At 41.3% G+C, this 17,310-nt stretch overlaps 1 protein-coding gene across 1 annotated transcript; it reads left to right on the top strand.

Moving 5' to 3' along the window:
- The first annotated feature begins 26 nt into the window (after window positions 1-26).
- On the top strand, window positions 27-16,159 carry gng4 (G protein subunit gamma 4). Its single transcript, XM_033612470.2, has 3 exons — window positions 27-262; window positions 1,584-1,689; window positions 13,981-16,159. The coding sequence occupies exons 2-3, from the start codon at window positions 1,591-1,593 to the stop codon at window positions 14,107-14,109; spliced, it is 228 nt and encodes a 75-aa protein (XP_033468361.1). The 5' UTR covers window positions 27-262; window positions 1,584-1,590; the 3' UTR covers window positions 14,110-16,159.
- Window positions 16,160-17,310: the final 1,151 nt, after the last annotated feature.

The following is a 17,310-nucleotide window of genomic DNA, read 5'->3' as shown; positions in this document are numbered from 1 at the left end:
TGGTGCTCACCAAGACCTCACCGCTTGGATCTCATCTTCCTACACGGAATACGCACGACTCACACTGAGCGAGCCGCTGAGGCGAAATTAAAACGCCAGGATTTACCTCCTCGGGTTCAGTCCAGACCGAATCGAGGCTGGGATTTCCTCTTATCATTTGATATTTGACAGATCCTCTTTTTGTGTGTGTGTGCGTGCGTGTGTGTGTTGGGTGGAGTCAACCCGGAATTCTCCAAATTGGAAAACCATTGGCACATTTCAGGTAGGTCGGCGGCTGTAGCCTACATTAATGTGCTCATAGCCGAGCGATGCAGCGAAGCATCCACAGAGATGTTTTTATGTCATTCTTTCATGCAAAATCATTTGTGTTTTTTGTCATCATGTTTGCTTTGCTGTTTTTCTGCTCTAACCAGGGCCGCAGCTCGCACGGCGTGTGTCCACAATTTAATCCCCTTAAAAATAAGAGTCGCCCATGTTTGACAGATCTGCATCAACAATTAGCATCGTTACATTCGGATAAAACGCCGTAGAGCCCGCTAAAGCCCCAGATGGAGCCGTGTGAGCACCAGGATGCACGGATCGGAGGGAAACCTAAATGGAAGAGGCCTGATAGCTTCCTACGAGGGTGTGATTAAAAGCTATAAATTGGCTTTAGAGGCATGAAGGGTGGGTTTGGAGGATGAATTCACCGTCTGCAGCCCCCCTTTGCAAAACATCTGCTTCATTATATCCGTTTAAATGCTGTTAAATTCGACCTGATGCGATGAAAATGGAATAAATAAGCAAATCGATGCAACAAAAACACACAAAAAAATCCACTGTGTGTGTGAATTGATCCAACAGCACCCCACCTCAGTGAAATGCTTCACATTGTCATGCACGTTATTATAAAACACAGCTGTGGTCAGGTGTCATGTCTCTCTCTGCTGTGGCTGCCAAACTGGGACATTTCAGGAGTGAGGGGGTCAAGGGGCCTAAAAATGAGAGCCAGATTTAGTCATTGCACTGATAGAGGCACAGAGAGGCTGATTGCTATGGAGCAGGTTGATTACTCTGCAGTTGCATTGATGCACATTGTGGAGAAAGTTGAGAGGATGAAGGCGAAGAGTGGACGGATCTGCTCCAGTCTGTGTAGGTGCCGGGGCAGGGGATGGGAAAGTTGCAGGTTCGGTTCCCTCGGAAGGGTCAGAGACCTTAAATTCAAAGGAAACGAGGGAATAAAAACTCCCAAAATGTCTGCTGTAGTGCCCTTAAGCAGAGCACTTGAGCAAACAAGAATGACTTGACCACAACAGGAGAAATAATCACGCATGAGCACTGACTGTAAAATGACAAACCGCTGACCAGCTGCTGCCTTTTGAGCTCTTTCTTCAGACAAAATGAGGCTTGGCTGCTGTTAAACTGATTCCCCCAGACGAAATGGGTCCTTTAAATAAAAAAGGTTGTGGAAGAGAATGGCTGCTCCAAGGGGGGGTGGGGGGGGGGGGGGGTGCACATGGCCAAGGGAGACGCTGCTTTGTGGATGTAATGTGATGTTCATTCACTCTTTGTGTCCCCCTTTGTGCCTGTGTTTGGCGTCACAGGAGCATCATGAAGGACGGTATCGCCAACAACAGCACGGCCAGCATCTCCCAAGCCAGGAAAGCTGTGGAGCAGCTGAAGATGGAGGCCTGCATGGACAGGATAAAGGTACAGGGCTTTTATTTTGTACCTGTGTCCGTGAGCAAATATTTCCATGCCTTTCTGTTTGACCAATTATGGATTAATAAATCACCTGGCTCAGTCACACAGAGAATTTTTGGAAGCTGTCTGTATTGCTATTACATGCAACTACAAGCATTGTTAGGTCCGTATATTAATGTGATTAATGCCATAAAAATCTGTGCAGCTAACCTCCACATGAGTGTTTAGAGCAGTGTATGAGTGACCACTGTTAGCTCCCAGCTAACGTTTCATGTCTGAACAATCATTCATTTAACCCAGTAAGATGAAACACAGATGCTGTTGTCCAAAAACAACACATCACAAGCCTCACCGTTACACTGACCGCAATATACCTTCATCTAAATAGCCACTAGTTCAATTTGACTCCATCCCACATACACGTCCTGCTGCTGTAAAAGTCACTAGCGCACCAATTGTGTATTAATCCGCAGCTCAAATTAGTTCCCTATTAATACACTGTTTAGTCCTGTTAGAGTAACGTTTCATAAAAGCTACGGTGCCCAGCTATGTTGGGGAATTACTGAGCTACTACCTCTTCTACTTAATAAAAAAGATAGTATATATTTTTTAAGATTTACTTCTCTAGTAGGAGCATATGGCCTCAGGGGCTGAGTGTTACAGAGAGGATGGGAAAGTTTTGAGACACATTTTTGGTTTTGGTCATTTTAATGGCATCTGTTTTTAGAATATTGACAGCCTTATCCTTTAAACCGTCACAGGGGAAAATGTCAGGAAGACCATGATGGGGTTTTATTGCATGGATTTAGGCAGATGAGAGAAAACGTGAGATCTGGACAATGCAACGCTGCATTTTAAAGAATAATTGCATAAAAGAACAGACATGAAACATTCTTGTAAACAATACGACGTCACCATAGCAACATATCATTGTGCGTGTTTAATTTTGCCATCCTGTCATTCTGTCGGACTGTTTTGATTGTTTTGCCCGGGCCATTCAGAGGGCTTTGTCCATCTACCGTCTCAATCCATGTGAATGCAACATTAGCCATCAGCTCCTCTGTGACAAACTACACGTGCTGCCATCTTGACTTTTTAAACCTCCAAACACAAAATTAAAATTGTCATTTTAGGAAATACAGTAAGTCACATTCTTGCTGAGAGCCAGATGAAAAGATTGATGCCAATCTTGCGTCTAAAGTAAATACGAAGCTGTAGAGAGCAGCCAGTTAACCTAGCTTAGCATAAAGACTGTAAACAGTGGTGAACAGCTTGCCAAGCTCTATCAAAAGATAACTGCCAACTAGCACCTCTAACGCGCGCTAATTACCACGTTATGTACCTCAATATATCTGGTTTGGTTGTACCTGGCCAAGAAATAATCCTGCAAACAAACACCTGGAGAACATTAACAATCTAGTATTTGTACAAATTAAACAAACAAGATGCAGCAATGAGCTTTAGAGGTGTTGGAAGATGAATTGTTGCTCCCGTCACACTCAGGCTAGACGTTTCCCCCTGTTTACAGTCTTTATGCTAAGTTAAGCTAACTGGCTGCTCTCTCCAGCTTCATATGTATAGAGGTCTGTTTCCCTACATGCCGTACTCCTCTTTAGATTTAAATGCAGAAGCAGACAGTGTATCAACTTTGCCATCCACAAAGATTTTAGTCTTAATGTTGATTCATTAGTCCACTTTTGTGCAGTAGTTGCCATCTCAGTGCATTATGAATGCATTAACCCATATATTGGATGGGCTGATACAGTAGCAGTAAACCATCATCATCATCATCATCGTCTTGTATCTGTCCTTCATGGAGTCTCTGCTCTGAAAAAGACACTGATTCAGCACTGCACTACTATAACAATGTCAGACAGTCTCTCTAAAAAGAGTAAAAATTGATGCAGCTGATTCAGAGATATCAGTATGTCTTTAATATTCCACGCATTGCTCTTCTTTGTCAAAACCTTGAGCCTACATTACCCACAATGCAACTCGGTCGCAGACAATTCAGATGGAGGTCCAGGTGTGTTGTGCTAGTGGGAGCTTATGTTGCCCTGAGCTGCCTCAAGCAGAGATGAGGAGCATCAGGGTATTTTTTTGAACTTGTAGTCTTCGGCCTCAGTCCACGCTGACTCAAGTGACATCACCTGAGACAGTTTATCAGATTTAATGCAGCTCCCTCTGAAGTCACTTGATAAACTTTCATGATCGATCATCATTAGAGTTGATGTAATTTATTCCAGCAGTCGACTGTGAGGTGACAACAAAATTAACGTTACTCAGCTCACTTTAGTGAATTTTTTTCTGACAGATGTCACATGAAGCTTCAGTTCACCTTGAAAGCACCAGCCACCACCTCTCTGTCAGAGTGTATCCGCTGTGCACAGCTGGGCGACCCATGTAGCATCAATGTGGTAACAGTGAGGGATGAACCCAGAGGCGTGCTGGGCTTCTGTGATTGTTGACCGCTTCTGACATTAGTTTCCTACCAATTTGGGTCATCTTTCCTGAGTGTGATCGCTGAGACTGCCCTTTGTTAGCACTTTCTAATGCAGGCCTCTTCTCATCTTGCATTGCCAGTGTTTGATTTCTCCAAGTGTGCAGCGGGCTGATGAGCCTCCCTGGTTTGAATTTGCAGTCGTAGCAAAGAAAATGTGGACAATGTGTTCGCAATAATCATATTCCCGATACTCATAACCTCCTGCGGCTTTTATTGTGAAGCAGTTGAAGCATCATAAAGCGTGTATGTCCTTATCAAACAACACCTGGTTAAATATTGACTTTGAAGCCCTTTACACTCTTTATGGTGGAGGTCAGTCACCATGCTTTAAAATGTCATAATATTCACACTGTGCTTGAGATTTCTATATTCCAGTCATTACATTGAACCATTCCTAGAAGTCATTGTTTTTACTGTGTGATCTTTGCACCCCAATAAACGGCTGTTTTACATCTTTCTGGTGTGTGAAGGAGGCGGCGCTTCTCGATACGTTCATGAACGACTTCTTGGGGAACTTAAAAGGCCGTGTCATCATCTCATTCGGTATGCTCCTCATGTGCTCAGGGAATGATTGCCCCACAGCCCCGAGGCTGTGCGCTCAGCATTATCGCCGGGTCCTGGAAGCCTGCCATACACCATCATCCCTACTCAGCACAACAAAGACCGCTTACAAGAAAACCTCCTCTTCTTAAAAATAAAACAAAGTGATTATCCCCGATGTGTAATCGCAGTTTGGAGGATGTATCAGGAAGACCTCTAATTTAACCTACAAGTTCACTTTTTAGTACAACGTCTCGTTTAAATCTCTTTCAGATATTTGCATATTTTTAATGAGCAGAGTTGGACTTAATATACTCTCAGATATCGATAATGGTATCAGGCAAGAAATCGTTGTTTCATTGACTATTAAAGCAACATTACCGTGGTGTTTTTTATATATATATTTTACAAAATACAATATCAGTACTTTTTTTGAATGCAGGAGTTAAGATCTAACCTTTAAAGTACTGTATTAGACACACTGTTTTTTCCAAGAGTGTTGGGCTACGGTTCCACTCGACTGTACTGTGATTGGCTAGTACATGTCACATCAACATGTTGGGTTCGGATGTGGTTAGAGTTAAGGCAAAGAGGACATAGTTAGGGTTTGTACTAGCCAATTACAGCAGAGGCGACACACTCTTGAAAAAATAATGATGCTGATCAGACACAGTCTCTGGCAGCCTTATTGAAGGTTCTCCCTTCTAAACGACAGTTTCTAGCTCTTTCCATTTTTAAACAGAGCCCGCAACTTAATGCTGTTTCGACAGAATGAAAGCAATGTAGTTGATTTTTGTGCCACTTGTGATTCTTCTCAAGCTGATTTAGGACACTGAAACGCAACACTTTGCACGTTGAGTCTTGTCTCAACCAGAGGCGGATTTAGGATTGTAGGACATCCGGGGCTTAGCCCAGATGGTGAAAGAAATGTGCACGCTGGTGCTTTTGTTTTTTGCTGCATCACCACACCCTTCAAATTACCAGTCACTAACCTGAAACAGCTCGTGGTGCCGGATTTGAATTAAAAAACTTCTGAATATCCATATTCTTCTTTCGTCTTTCTTCTTCTTCTTCTTCTTCTTCTTCTTCTTCAGCATCCGGGTACTCGCCGTGACCACCGGCTGTTCACTGACAATCGGAAGTGCTCCGCTTTCACCCACGGTTATGGGAGAAAAATGTTACCCTGGAGAATAATAAACTAGGAAACACTTCTTCTTCACGGCAGGCCCAGGCAGGCTACGCAGTATGCAGGCTACTTTCCCGCCTCTCTGTTGGGCTCCGGTACTGCACGTAACTCACGTGACTTTTTTTTTTTTTTCCAAAGTAAAATTCACATTCGGGGCTTTTCAGAAAACATCTGGGGCTTGAGCCTAAGTAGCCACCCCTTAGCCCCGCCCCTGGTCTCAACCAAGCAGCAGCCTCCAGAGCTGAAAGATGAAGCCAACACGGAGGTTCCAAACACTGCAGTTCTCTGAATTGCCACTTGAGGCTGGCTCCAGAAGCCAGTCAATCCCCATAGACACTCATGTTAAAATTCCTGACTTAACAGCAGAAATAAATATGTTTACAGCCTGGTACAAAAACAAGTTCGGTCTCTATAGCTAATTTACCCCTTTATGACAACTGTATGGGGTGGATTTTTATATAACTCACCCAATTACATTTTATTAAGGCTTAAAATTAGACATAATTAAGGGCGGGCTGCTTTGAGTGACAGGCTGTCTGCTGATAGCGTCCACAGCGCCCTCTCACCAAAATATGGTCACTTCTGGCTCCAAAAAAAAACAGGATGTTTCGGCCGAAATGCCAGACTCGAGGCTTTAAAATAGGAGTCCACAAACCAATAAGTGATATTACGGTAGCTACATCCATTGTATTAACAATCTATGGTCTCAATGTGCAACCTACAATGTTTGATTAAACACTAGGACTACTGCCACAGTCATGTCATATCCTACCATAACAGCTGAGTGGAAATACCTGTTGATCTTAGAGACTCCTACATGTAATTTAGAGTCAGAGATTGTGGAAAGAACTGTGGCAAAATGGCTGCAAAGGCATTATCACTGGTAGTAACATCCAGTATCAGCTACTAATACACTTGATTCTATGAGTTGGTTATGAAATCTTTGACTTGACTTGACTAGTTCATGAGGAGCCATAAACATATTTCTGTTATTTGGTTCAACGACAATGTGGGTAACTGGTCAGTCTTGGCCTAACGCATGAGTGCTCCCCAGTCAAAATAACCGGAGGCTTTCTTGGCAATATGCAGCTAGCATAAAATTATTAATGAATCTGGAAATTTGGAAACCAATTTTATCAGACTGTCCAGTTTTAATGCAGAATTTTATTGTGAGTTGTTTTGCATTCACACACTGTGTTCAGGCCTGCAGCCAGTTTTCCAGTGGATTCACATCATCATGACAAAAGGGCGGCGAAACAACTGAAAAAAAAAACAGAACCATAAATATGTTTTCCATTTCCAGTTTGTAGTGAAAAGAATAAATGTATTGTTACAATAAGTGGCCAGTGGAGAGCCATCATGATTGACAAAAGGAAAAAACGGAAAACCAAAGAACGCTACAAAAATGAAAAACGGCACCAGCATCAAGCATAACAAGGTCGTGGCTGAATTGCACTTTAAGTTGTAAACTGTTTATTAGCATACATAATAATTTGCTGTCAAGCCTAAAATACTGGGCAAGGTTAACTAACTCATTTATCTTACTGCTGAAGGTGAAGGGTAAATGGTAAAAAAAAAAAAAGTGTGAAATGATGTTCTGTTAAATGAGCTGAGAAGTGTTCAGATCACATGGTGTCTGAATAGATCTGACTTGTCAGTTTTATTGTCACCTTAGCATTTTATGGAAAAAGACACATCAGACTGGAATGTAAATGAATCTTAAATGTCAGATCTGATCTGTATCTGAAAGGCTTTCACTCAGCTCCTTTGTAGGTCTGACAAATATTTAAGCTCTTGGAGTAATTGACTTCTGCAGCCTCATTTGGCTGCAGTATGGTGCATCTTTTGCTCTGATGTGAAAACCTTTTAGCACCGAAACTTTAAGTTGCCAGAGACAAATCTGTGTTAGCTTTCTTTTACACAAGTGTTTAATCAGGTCAAAACTTCTCATCTCTTAAAACAACAACATATCATTCATTATTAAGTAAAACGTAACATTAGTAAAGTTTGTTTTAGCCAACTGTGAGGACATTTCAGAGCCACTGGGTTCACAAACAATTTTACTCTTTGTATTAGCGCTCATATTTCTCAGCTATAATGATGTTCCAAGAGAAATCTAATGAAGGCATTAAGCAGGAAAAATGTTTCCACTCATTAAGACAGCAGGCCACACTGGGCCTCAGGCAGTTATAAATATTGTATTTTAGGTATTTATATAAGATTTTTGCTAATTCATAAGGGAAAAAATAACTTAAGTCATCAGATAAGAGAGATGGTGTGACCCTCTAAAAATAATTTCAGTAGCAGCCTGAATTTACATCTGTATTATTTCCTCTGCAGTTTTTTGATGATTGAAAAGGCAGGCAGCTGTTTGTGCTTTAATATCCACTTGGCACATCAGATGTGGAGATCCAAGTCATTCTTCATTAACGGCCCTGGAAAAAGAGCCGCTGAAGTAGAACGTGGCTGCAAATGAAAGCAGGAAAAAAGTTCAGAAAAAAGAGGAGGAAACAGACAGTTGGCCACGTCTGGCGATCCCTTAAATTTAATTAAGGGATCTGATGAGGGAGAGTGTGTATCAGTGACAGGAGGAGTCTCTGTGCTGCTGATTGAGGGATCACCACATTCTCATTAATTGCTCAATCAGCCAAAGGAATGTGATCTGTGCTAATTAGAAGGACTCTCCTTCCATCATGGGGCTGCGGTGTAATTACAGTCAGTCTGGGCCTAATGACACACGCCGTGCAATACTACTTTTTGTCCTGTGGGGCTCCTGCTCTCTGCAGAAACCCTGGCTGCAGTTACATGATAGTATAAATATTGCTTTTACTCTGATTATGAGAATAATTAAGCTTAGTTGCATTGGAAGAGAAGGCTTTGTCAATGTTCCCACTTTGTGCAGTCTGCGATTAGTGCCAGAATTAGGTCAAGTCGAGACAGACATTTAAAATAAATACGCAACTATAATAATAAACCATTTGATCTGCGTCTTTTTAGACAGCAGATAATTTCTAATTTTACTTGCTTACTATGTAACTAATATAACAGCTCTCTGAATATAACTTTAAAGGTCCAGTCTGAAGGGTTTAGGGATGTCCATTGGCAGAAATAGTGTATAATATTCAGAATATGTTTTCTTTAGTGTATAATCACCTTAAAATAAGAATTGTGGTGTGTTTGTTACCTTAGAATAAGCCGTATATCCACATACGGAGCAGGTCCTCTCCCACAGAGTCCTCTATGTTGTTTCTATGGTGGCCCCGAGTGGACAAATTAAAGGCTGGCCTTAGACAGGGCCATTTGCGGTTTAGCCACTGTAGTACTCCTACATGCTCGGCACACGAGACGTTTCTGTTCTGCAACCTCACTATTAGATAAGACTAAATCCTCTGCACCACACCTTTAACACCATCAACGGGTTAGATCCAGTGACTGTATGTAAAGATGGAGAACACATCTCTACTTCCTCCCACTGTACAAAAGTTAAACAGAAATGTCCAAGATACGGCCACTGCCAACTTGTGCTGGTGACGTAATTTGGAACCAGAGTCTGCATGGTAGTGATCTCTGCAGTATCTTATTCATACCCATACATCCGCCGAACCAATAGCGAGCAGCACCATTGATCGCGAGCACACCGATTGGCACACACAGCTGTCAATCATGTTGTTGAACCCCCTTTTTATAGCATCAAATAACGAATTAAAACCAAACTTATCAGAAAAATGAACACTTGAACAAACAGCAGTCTGATAAGAACTACGTAAAATAACAGGCACCATCTTTGGACAAAAATTATTTGATGTGTACTTTGATCTTTTAGTTTGGCCCATGTCCCATCTGCTAACATGGGGGCGGGGGGCTATTCTGCAGCCAGCCACCAGGGGGCGAACAAGATGGTTTGGCTTCACTTTTGGAGAGCTGTCATGTCACTCATCTTTATACAATAGATGGTTAGATCAGTAGGTCTGTTTGGCCAAATACCTGTTACAAGGGGTGGCAGTAGCTTCATCCTTAGGGACTTGGAACTACATTGGGAACAGGAGGGTCGCTGGTTCAAGTCCCTCCGCAAATATGGAGTGTTAACTGGTAGCTGGAGAAGTGCCTTTGGCCAAGGCACCGAACCCCCAATTGCTCAAGGTACCTGTCCATGGGCAGCCCCCTCGCTCTGACATCTCTAAATTTAATGCATGCATAGGTCCTGTTTGTACATGTGTGTGTATTTCAGGCCTGTGTGTATATGGCCACAGAGTGAAAAAACTGAATTTCCCTGTGGAGATTAAGAAAGTATATCTATTTTCTTTGTCTTCTTAAACTTATGATGTTAGCATGCTAACATGCTAAACTAAGATCGTTTAAAATGGTGAACGTTATACCTGCTAAACATATTCGCATTGTCATTGTGAGCATGTTAGCATTTAGCTTAAAACAGTGTAGCCACACAGAGCTGCTAGCATGGCTGTGGAGTCTTAATCTTGTTTCAGACTCAGTGATACAGCATGAGCTCCCTCAGTGGTTCCCAAACTTTTTGCTTTATGTGACCCCTTAAAATGAAGCAATGACCTCTTTCCCAGGATGATTCATTTGAAGGATTGTTAGATGCCCTGTAGAGCTGAAAATATATCCAGGACCATAGGTGAGGAACAAGCGAGGTAAAGCTACAGTAAGCCAACATGAAGGGCTTTTGCTTTTGAGATACAAAAAAAGACATTTAGTGTGTGGTATTTATTGCTAAACAGGTATATTTTTACATAGGAAGGTGTAACAAGGTGAGAGGATATGGCTGTGTGTGAATACATTTTCAAAATCATCAAAATCCATGAAAAGACCAAAACCAAATAATTAATGTGTAGCCAAACCATGATCAATCTCATACCTCTCTTCCTCCATTGTCATCCAAACACATTAAAAACACATTAATGAGCTGCATTGTTGCAACAGAACAAATGTGTATGAATCCACGGCTGAAAATAGTCCTCAGCAACTGCGCTATTTCCTCCTGTTTGATTAACCTTTGTTAGAATCGACAGTGCCCAGCTGTTTTAGGAAATTTCCGAGCCTTTTGTAAAAGGGACAGTATATATATGTGTGCTGTTATAATAGATTTACAGTGGGAACAAATGGGCTTGGGGCTGAGTGCCACTGGGTAGGGAAGTCAGAGAGAATTGATAGACTGACTAACACATTGTTGGTTAATGGTCTTTTCTGGGGATTTGGTGACAATAAGAAAAATGGAGAATAACACCAGCCTTATTGTTCCTTTTCAAATACAGAAATCTCACCTGGGAAACCTTTTAGACAAATTATTTTATGCTGTGAGACTGTAAAAATAATATTGCAATAATCCACGTTTAAGGCTAAAGCTGATTAGCAGCATGATGGATTTAGTGTGTTGTATTCTCCTGTGAGAGCAGCGGTGGGTGAGGTGAAATGGCAGACAGGAGATCAGATGGCTCTGTCCTCCACGTAGATCCCTGAGCCCTCGCCGTCCCTCTGATGCAGCTGCTCCTCCTGCTCTCCATTTGCAGCCTCCCCTCCCGTAACCTTCCACTCAGCTCCCAAGTAGAAGCCCACATTTACATGCAGTCTGTCTGTACTGTAAAATTTATAGTAGTTTGACTTTGAGAAATACACTGTGCAACTTTTGAGGCAGAAAGTGCGTTGTTAGTCCCGCCCTCCTTTCCCTTCAGCCGGTCAAGGTCCCACCTTAACACTTGTCAGTCATCCAGATGAGCTGTCTCTTCTTGTTGCCTGAGGCTGAGGTAACAGGCATCAGTGCAGTCGCCACAGGCTTGTTGAGTCTCAAACACAGATGATGTGCAATTTCTAAGAAAAAAGAGCCATGTAACAGTCATCCAGATTTTGGACATGTCTCATCTGGTGCGAGTTGGCTCCACAAACACTTTCTCTGAGAACAAACACACAGCGAGTTCAGTGCAAGTCTATCAAAATTTAAAACACATACAACACGTCTCCAGTACTTCATGCTTTATTAACCTTGAAATGTTCACCTATACAGTATTTACTTTAAAGTTTTCACAAAATCAGTGTAGTCAGGACCACCTAAACCAAGACCAAGTCGTGACTGAGACCAGAGTGTATCAAGACCGAGACAAGACGAGTGCGAATACCTCGCTGCAGAACACACTTAGAATAAAATGTGGAACATGCAAACCAAAGAGATCCTCAAATTGATCTTAAAGCTCCAAATTCCCATAAAAACACCTACAGAAAAATAGGGCTGCAATGATTAGTCGACTAATCGATGACTGATTGACTATTAAAATAATCGGTGACTATTTTAATAGTCGACTAATCGGTTCGAGTCATTTTCATAGAAAAGTACTATAAAAGTACCCCAAAATACTCTTATTACAGCGTCTTATGTTCAGGCGCGAGTACGAAACAAGACATTAAATGACATAATTTTGGGGTTTGGGAGAGACAGACCGACATTTTTTCAACATTTTAACTCATTTTTCGATAAAATGATTTGTCGACTAATTGAAGAAATAATCGACAGATTAGTCGACAATGAAAATAATCGTTAGTTGCAGCCCTGCAGAAAACATAAAGATTCCTCTTCATTCACCTCGTTTATTGAGATATACTTTAATAATCTAAAGGCATTGCAGAGGGAAATTTTATGTGTGTGAATTCCTGTAAGAAAACATATAAAAACACTAAGTGGCTCTTTTTTGCACAGGCAATTTAGTGATATCCCCATAGCTGTGGTCCTGACCGATCTTGACATAAAATCCAGAATCCTGTTTTTCCGAGACCGAGACAGGACTGAGTGAAAATGCAATCAAGTCCAAGACGAGCCAAAGAACTTCAAAAAGTGGTCTTTAGACCAAGACTGATCTCGAGTACTCCAGCACTACACAAAATACAATAAATATAAACCCATTAATGGTAGTCAGTCTAGCACATTGTGAACTATTTGATGATTTCAGTGTAGACATTCATGACCCTCAGAGGATAAATCCTTATGACTTTGGTGATCTATGGACATTTCTTCCAGTGCCACCATCTGGCGAAAATTCCATTTTATCCATTACCTAGGTTTATGACCAAATGCTTGCAAAAACTAATGGCATTTCTATCAGTCCCAGCTCTACTTTGTGTCTGTCACAAGTGTAGATATACTCAACTGAGTCATTATAAAGGTATACAGCACTGTGCGGGAATCGTTGGTTACTATTTGTAAGCAGTAGAGTAAATACTGAAAGTACTGAGCAGTACTGAAAATTAAAATGAAAGCCAATTCGAAATTCGCTATACTTTAATTTTTTTACTACTGCGTCCTTAATTATTGTATCTTCTTCTTGGATGCCTGCTGCTTATAGTCTGGTACCTGGTCGCTACCTTTTTATAAGGTCCTGAACTCACCTGAGCGCTGTGCCCAGGAACGTCGCAAACACAGTAAGATAAGGGCAGAGTCTCTGCAGATAAATACACTGCCACACACTTCCAGTAGGTCATAAGTGATGACTGAGAGGGATTACTTTTGTATGAGCCCATACATTGTATAATAAATTAGGAATCCCTGCATATTATACCTTTAACACTTTAACACTCTACTCCGTTAACAAAGTTCATATTAGTCTAAAAACACTTGCAGCATCTACATTGTCTACTGTCCAGTTATTTTGGGGGCATTCTCTATATTTATTCGATAGCAACAGGGGAGAGATGAGAGTAAAAGATGGATAGAGAGCGATGCAGCAAAGGTCCCCAGCTGGATTTGAACTTTTAAGTCACATGACTGATGAATTATACATAGAAAACCGGAAACAACCTCAGACACCGAGTTGATGAAGGCAAGACAGCTGAAAATGTTGTAAATAAAACATGGTGCGCTGCAGAAGAGCGTGACAAAGCTTCAAATTTAATAATCCAAAAACATCCCAAACATCATGTAAGATTTAGGTAAAGAGACGGAGTCAAGTGAAGGAGACCTCTCTGTGATCCTATGTTAATGAGTTTATGTAATAGCTGTTATGTAATCGTCAGAGCAACATCTGATCACACATGCATGTCCTTCTCCTTTGTCTCAACATTTCAGGTCTCCAAAGCAGCTGCAGACCTGATGGCGTACTGCGACGCCCACATACGCGAGGACCCCCTCATCATGCCCGTCCCCGCCTCCGAGAACCCTTTCCGGGAGAAGAAGTTCTTCTGCACCATCCTCTGATGACCTGCGGGTAGAGCTGTACGGGTGCAGGCATGGCGTTGCCTGTCTTCTCTGTCTTCACCACACCTGAAGCTACTGGCCATAGGCGTTGAGTTGAGTTTTGCCAGGTGGACACTCTGTTGTTGGTCAGCTCTGTCCTGGTGGCTGAAGGTTTTGGGGGAGTCAGCTACCAAACTGGCAACCCAGTGAGCGTATCATGTCTTGTTAAATAGGTTTGTTATTGCTTTGTTATTAGAGAACAGCCTTGCTCAGTGCTTAATGAGATGAGAGATGTTTTTTTCTTTTATTGTGCTAGATCTTAACATGCCTCAGGAAACAGAAATTTGCCCAGTGTCTACAACTTTTTTAAACATTTATTTCCCTTCCCTTTATCTGAATAAAAAAAAGCATTAATCTTTGTATTATCTTGAGCATAATTTGAGTTAGTTTTTTATCGCTTTCAGTGCACAGGTTTGACTATTTGTAGCAACACTTACTGAAAGCACTACTGAAATTTGACACTTCCCTCACTAGTGGTTTCTCTTGCAATTTGCCTCCAGAGTCACAAACAATTAACCCGCTCGTTTTAGCGCTGCAGTACAGTCAGATCCAGATTAGAGCCCAGAAACAGAAACCTTATCTCGCATAGTGAATTATTTCAGCTTGTGCCAACTGCTCTGGTAATAAGAAGGAGGTGGCTGCACATCAGTTCTGCCGCAAATAAATAAATAGACTCTCTATTTATTGAAAAGTGCCGAGCTAATGTTTCAACAGCGAGATGAGTTCTTCAGGGTTATCACTGTGCAAACAACCCTTAGGTCAAAAATTATTTATGAATCTGCCACCTCCTTCCCTGGCCCGCTCTAATGCATTCTACCTTTGCTGCACTGTTTGATTTACTCTCCGTATATTTCATCCACTTCAAATCGGAGACACTATCGGTTTAATCCTGCAGCCCTCGACTGGAATATTTTTACAAGTTGCAGGACATTTTTTCCTCTTATTTCCTTAACGGTCTCATTTGTTTTCTGGGCATGTTTCCTGAGCCTGATTCCTTTTGCCTGTCCTAGAGTGAATGGCAAGGCCTTTGACATTAATGCCAAACCAGAGGCCTGCATGTTTCTCCGCTCCTTTTTGACAGCCCCCCTCTGTTTCCGAGGGACTGTCAGTCTTTTAGAGTGTACAGTATGTTACAGTGCCAATTTCTGTGAGAGCAGTGTGATCTTCACACCGTGCTCCCACAGCCTTTTTTTTTCTTCTTCTCCGTTTTGTTTGTTTTTGGAAGAAAAAGCACACTGTCGAAACATTTCCTTTACATGGTAGTTGAATAGCATTTGCTAATTTTTACGATGAATTGTTATGATCGTTATTAATATTGTTATTATCAGTAGTATTATTGAATATTTGTTGCACAGCACTGACAGCTACATGACGTGTAGTGCTACTAAGCTTGTATGATACTTAGGAGTAAAAAAAAAAAAAAAAAAACATTTATAAATCATGCAATTATTGATACTATCTGAGTATTTTTTAAAAATAATGGAAAGGGTCGGTTTACATAATATGATCCCTTCGGTGGTTCAGGCTTTTTGCATCATTGTTTCTGTAAAATCTAAAGAAATTTCCTCTTGGTACTTGAACAGCCATCGCATTAAGAATCAAACTGATACTGGACTGTCACAAACTATTGGACTCAAATTGTTTTCAGGATAATTACTGTCTTTATTTCCGAAATAAGAAACCTGAGTCTGACCTCAGGGCGCTCCCTCTGACCTCATCTTAAGGATGGTGCCAAATCTGAAACAAGAAATATAACGGCTAGAGATGAATATTGCATGGATTTATTTCTATCTATAACAGAGAGAACTATTATGATATGAAATATTGCCTCTTCGTTGACTTTCTGGGTGCTACTCTGCACATAATAATCTCATTGGAGTCTGGATATGTCGACAATGTGCAGCTGTATTCATGAATGGTATTATCGTTTTGGTAAAAAATAGCATTTAAATAGCAGGCTTTGTAAATCCTTTGACGGATCAAATGAATTAAAGGAAAACGGCAATCCCAATGTGCTGTGTCTTTAGTATTTCTGCCTTGTGTCTCTCACTGATGATCTGAGCTACAGTCTGTCTGATCACACTGATAACATAAAAGGCCACTGCAAATTGCTCTGGGTCTCACAGATGAACATGATATTCTGGTGTGTAGTGGAGACCCCCTGTGGCTGAGCTGAACCATAGGCCATCTGGATGCACACTGTTCATGCGCCGGGGCTTTTTTTTTTTTTTTTTTGGTTTAAGGGTTTTGATTCAATTCAGCCTCAGCCACTTTGCCTCTTTTACATTGTAGACAGAAAAAAAAGCATCTGCCAACACTGCGGGCCGCATGACGAATGTCCCTTATAATGATTCGGGGTATCAGCCGCTGACATCAACATTCACATTTTCTGTTGTAGCTATTTCATGTGTCCATCCATGCATGCATTTACAGCCCCACCTGGGAATAGACTGAAATTACCACTCTCTGCCAAGTTTGGTTGATATTTTCAGATACTATTTCACTGCACTTTAAGGTCTGGTGATCATATGGAAGTCAAAATTGCTTTTCTTGGTCTAATAAGTCACGGACATACGGGGAAATCAACCTGGTGTTTTCCTATCATAGCTCAAGTTATAAAAACTGGCAATAACTGAACAGATTGAACAAAACAGTATGGACGCCTTTGATGAATGACATTGAAAAGGCAAGCCAGGTATCCCTTATTGATTTTTCTGAACCAATCCCAAAAGACCAGGATGTAATTAAAGAGAAGCAGAGTTGGAGGGTTCTTTTTTTAAGCCTTGGCACAGCTGTGGTGTGGATTATTATCTACATTTATTTCAAGTTAAAGGCCCCTGAAAACATATTTTCCCAATCAGCCTCTTACTGTGATCGATGGGGTCCTTTATGAACACAGAACAGTCTGCTAAAGTTAGGATAGTTTGCTTCATTTAAATTAGATTTCTGCATTTGTTTTTCCTGTGTATTTTTCCACTGGTTTGAAGTGGGCTTGGAAAAACATGATGTTACAAACTTTTATTCATCAGTATTTAGCAACATTTGGGTCAACATATGGTTAACACTTGTGGGTTGTTTGGTCTCTGTTGACAAAATCTGATCAAACCACACCCACACAGTCCCAATGAAGCAGATTAGCTGAATTTTTAAGTGTTTATTAAA

This window comes from Epinephelus lanceolatus, chromosome 17, assembly GCF_041903045.1.
Source record: "Epinephelus lanceolatus isolate andai-2023 chromosome 17, ASM4190304v1, whole genome shotgun sequence".
In the NCBI taxonomy this organism is placed as follows: domain Eukaryota; kingdom Metazoa; phylum Chordata; class Actinopteri; order Perciformes; family Serranidae; genus Epinephelus; species Epinephelus lanceolatus.
The sequence above is the reverse complement of the archived record's forward strand: the minus strand, read 5'-3'. Positions and strand labels throughout refer to the sequence as shown.

What these genes read in the sequence shown, in the direction of transcription:
- gng4 (XM_033612470.2), top strand. Translation starts at nt 1,591, where the DNA reads ATGAAGGACGGTATCGCCAACAACAGCACGGCCAGCATCTCCCAAGCC. An exon ending in CCTGCATGGACAGGATAAAG is followed by an intron (nt 1,690 to 13,980) that starts GTACAGGGCTTT and finishes TCAACATTTCAG; the next exon opens with GTCTCCAAAGCAGCTGCAGA.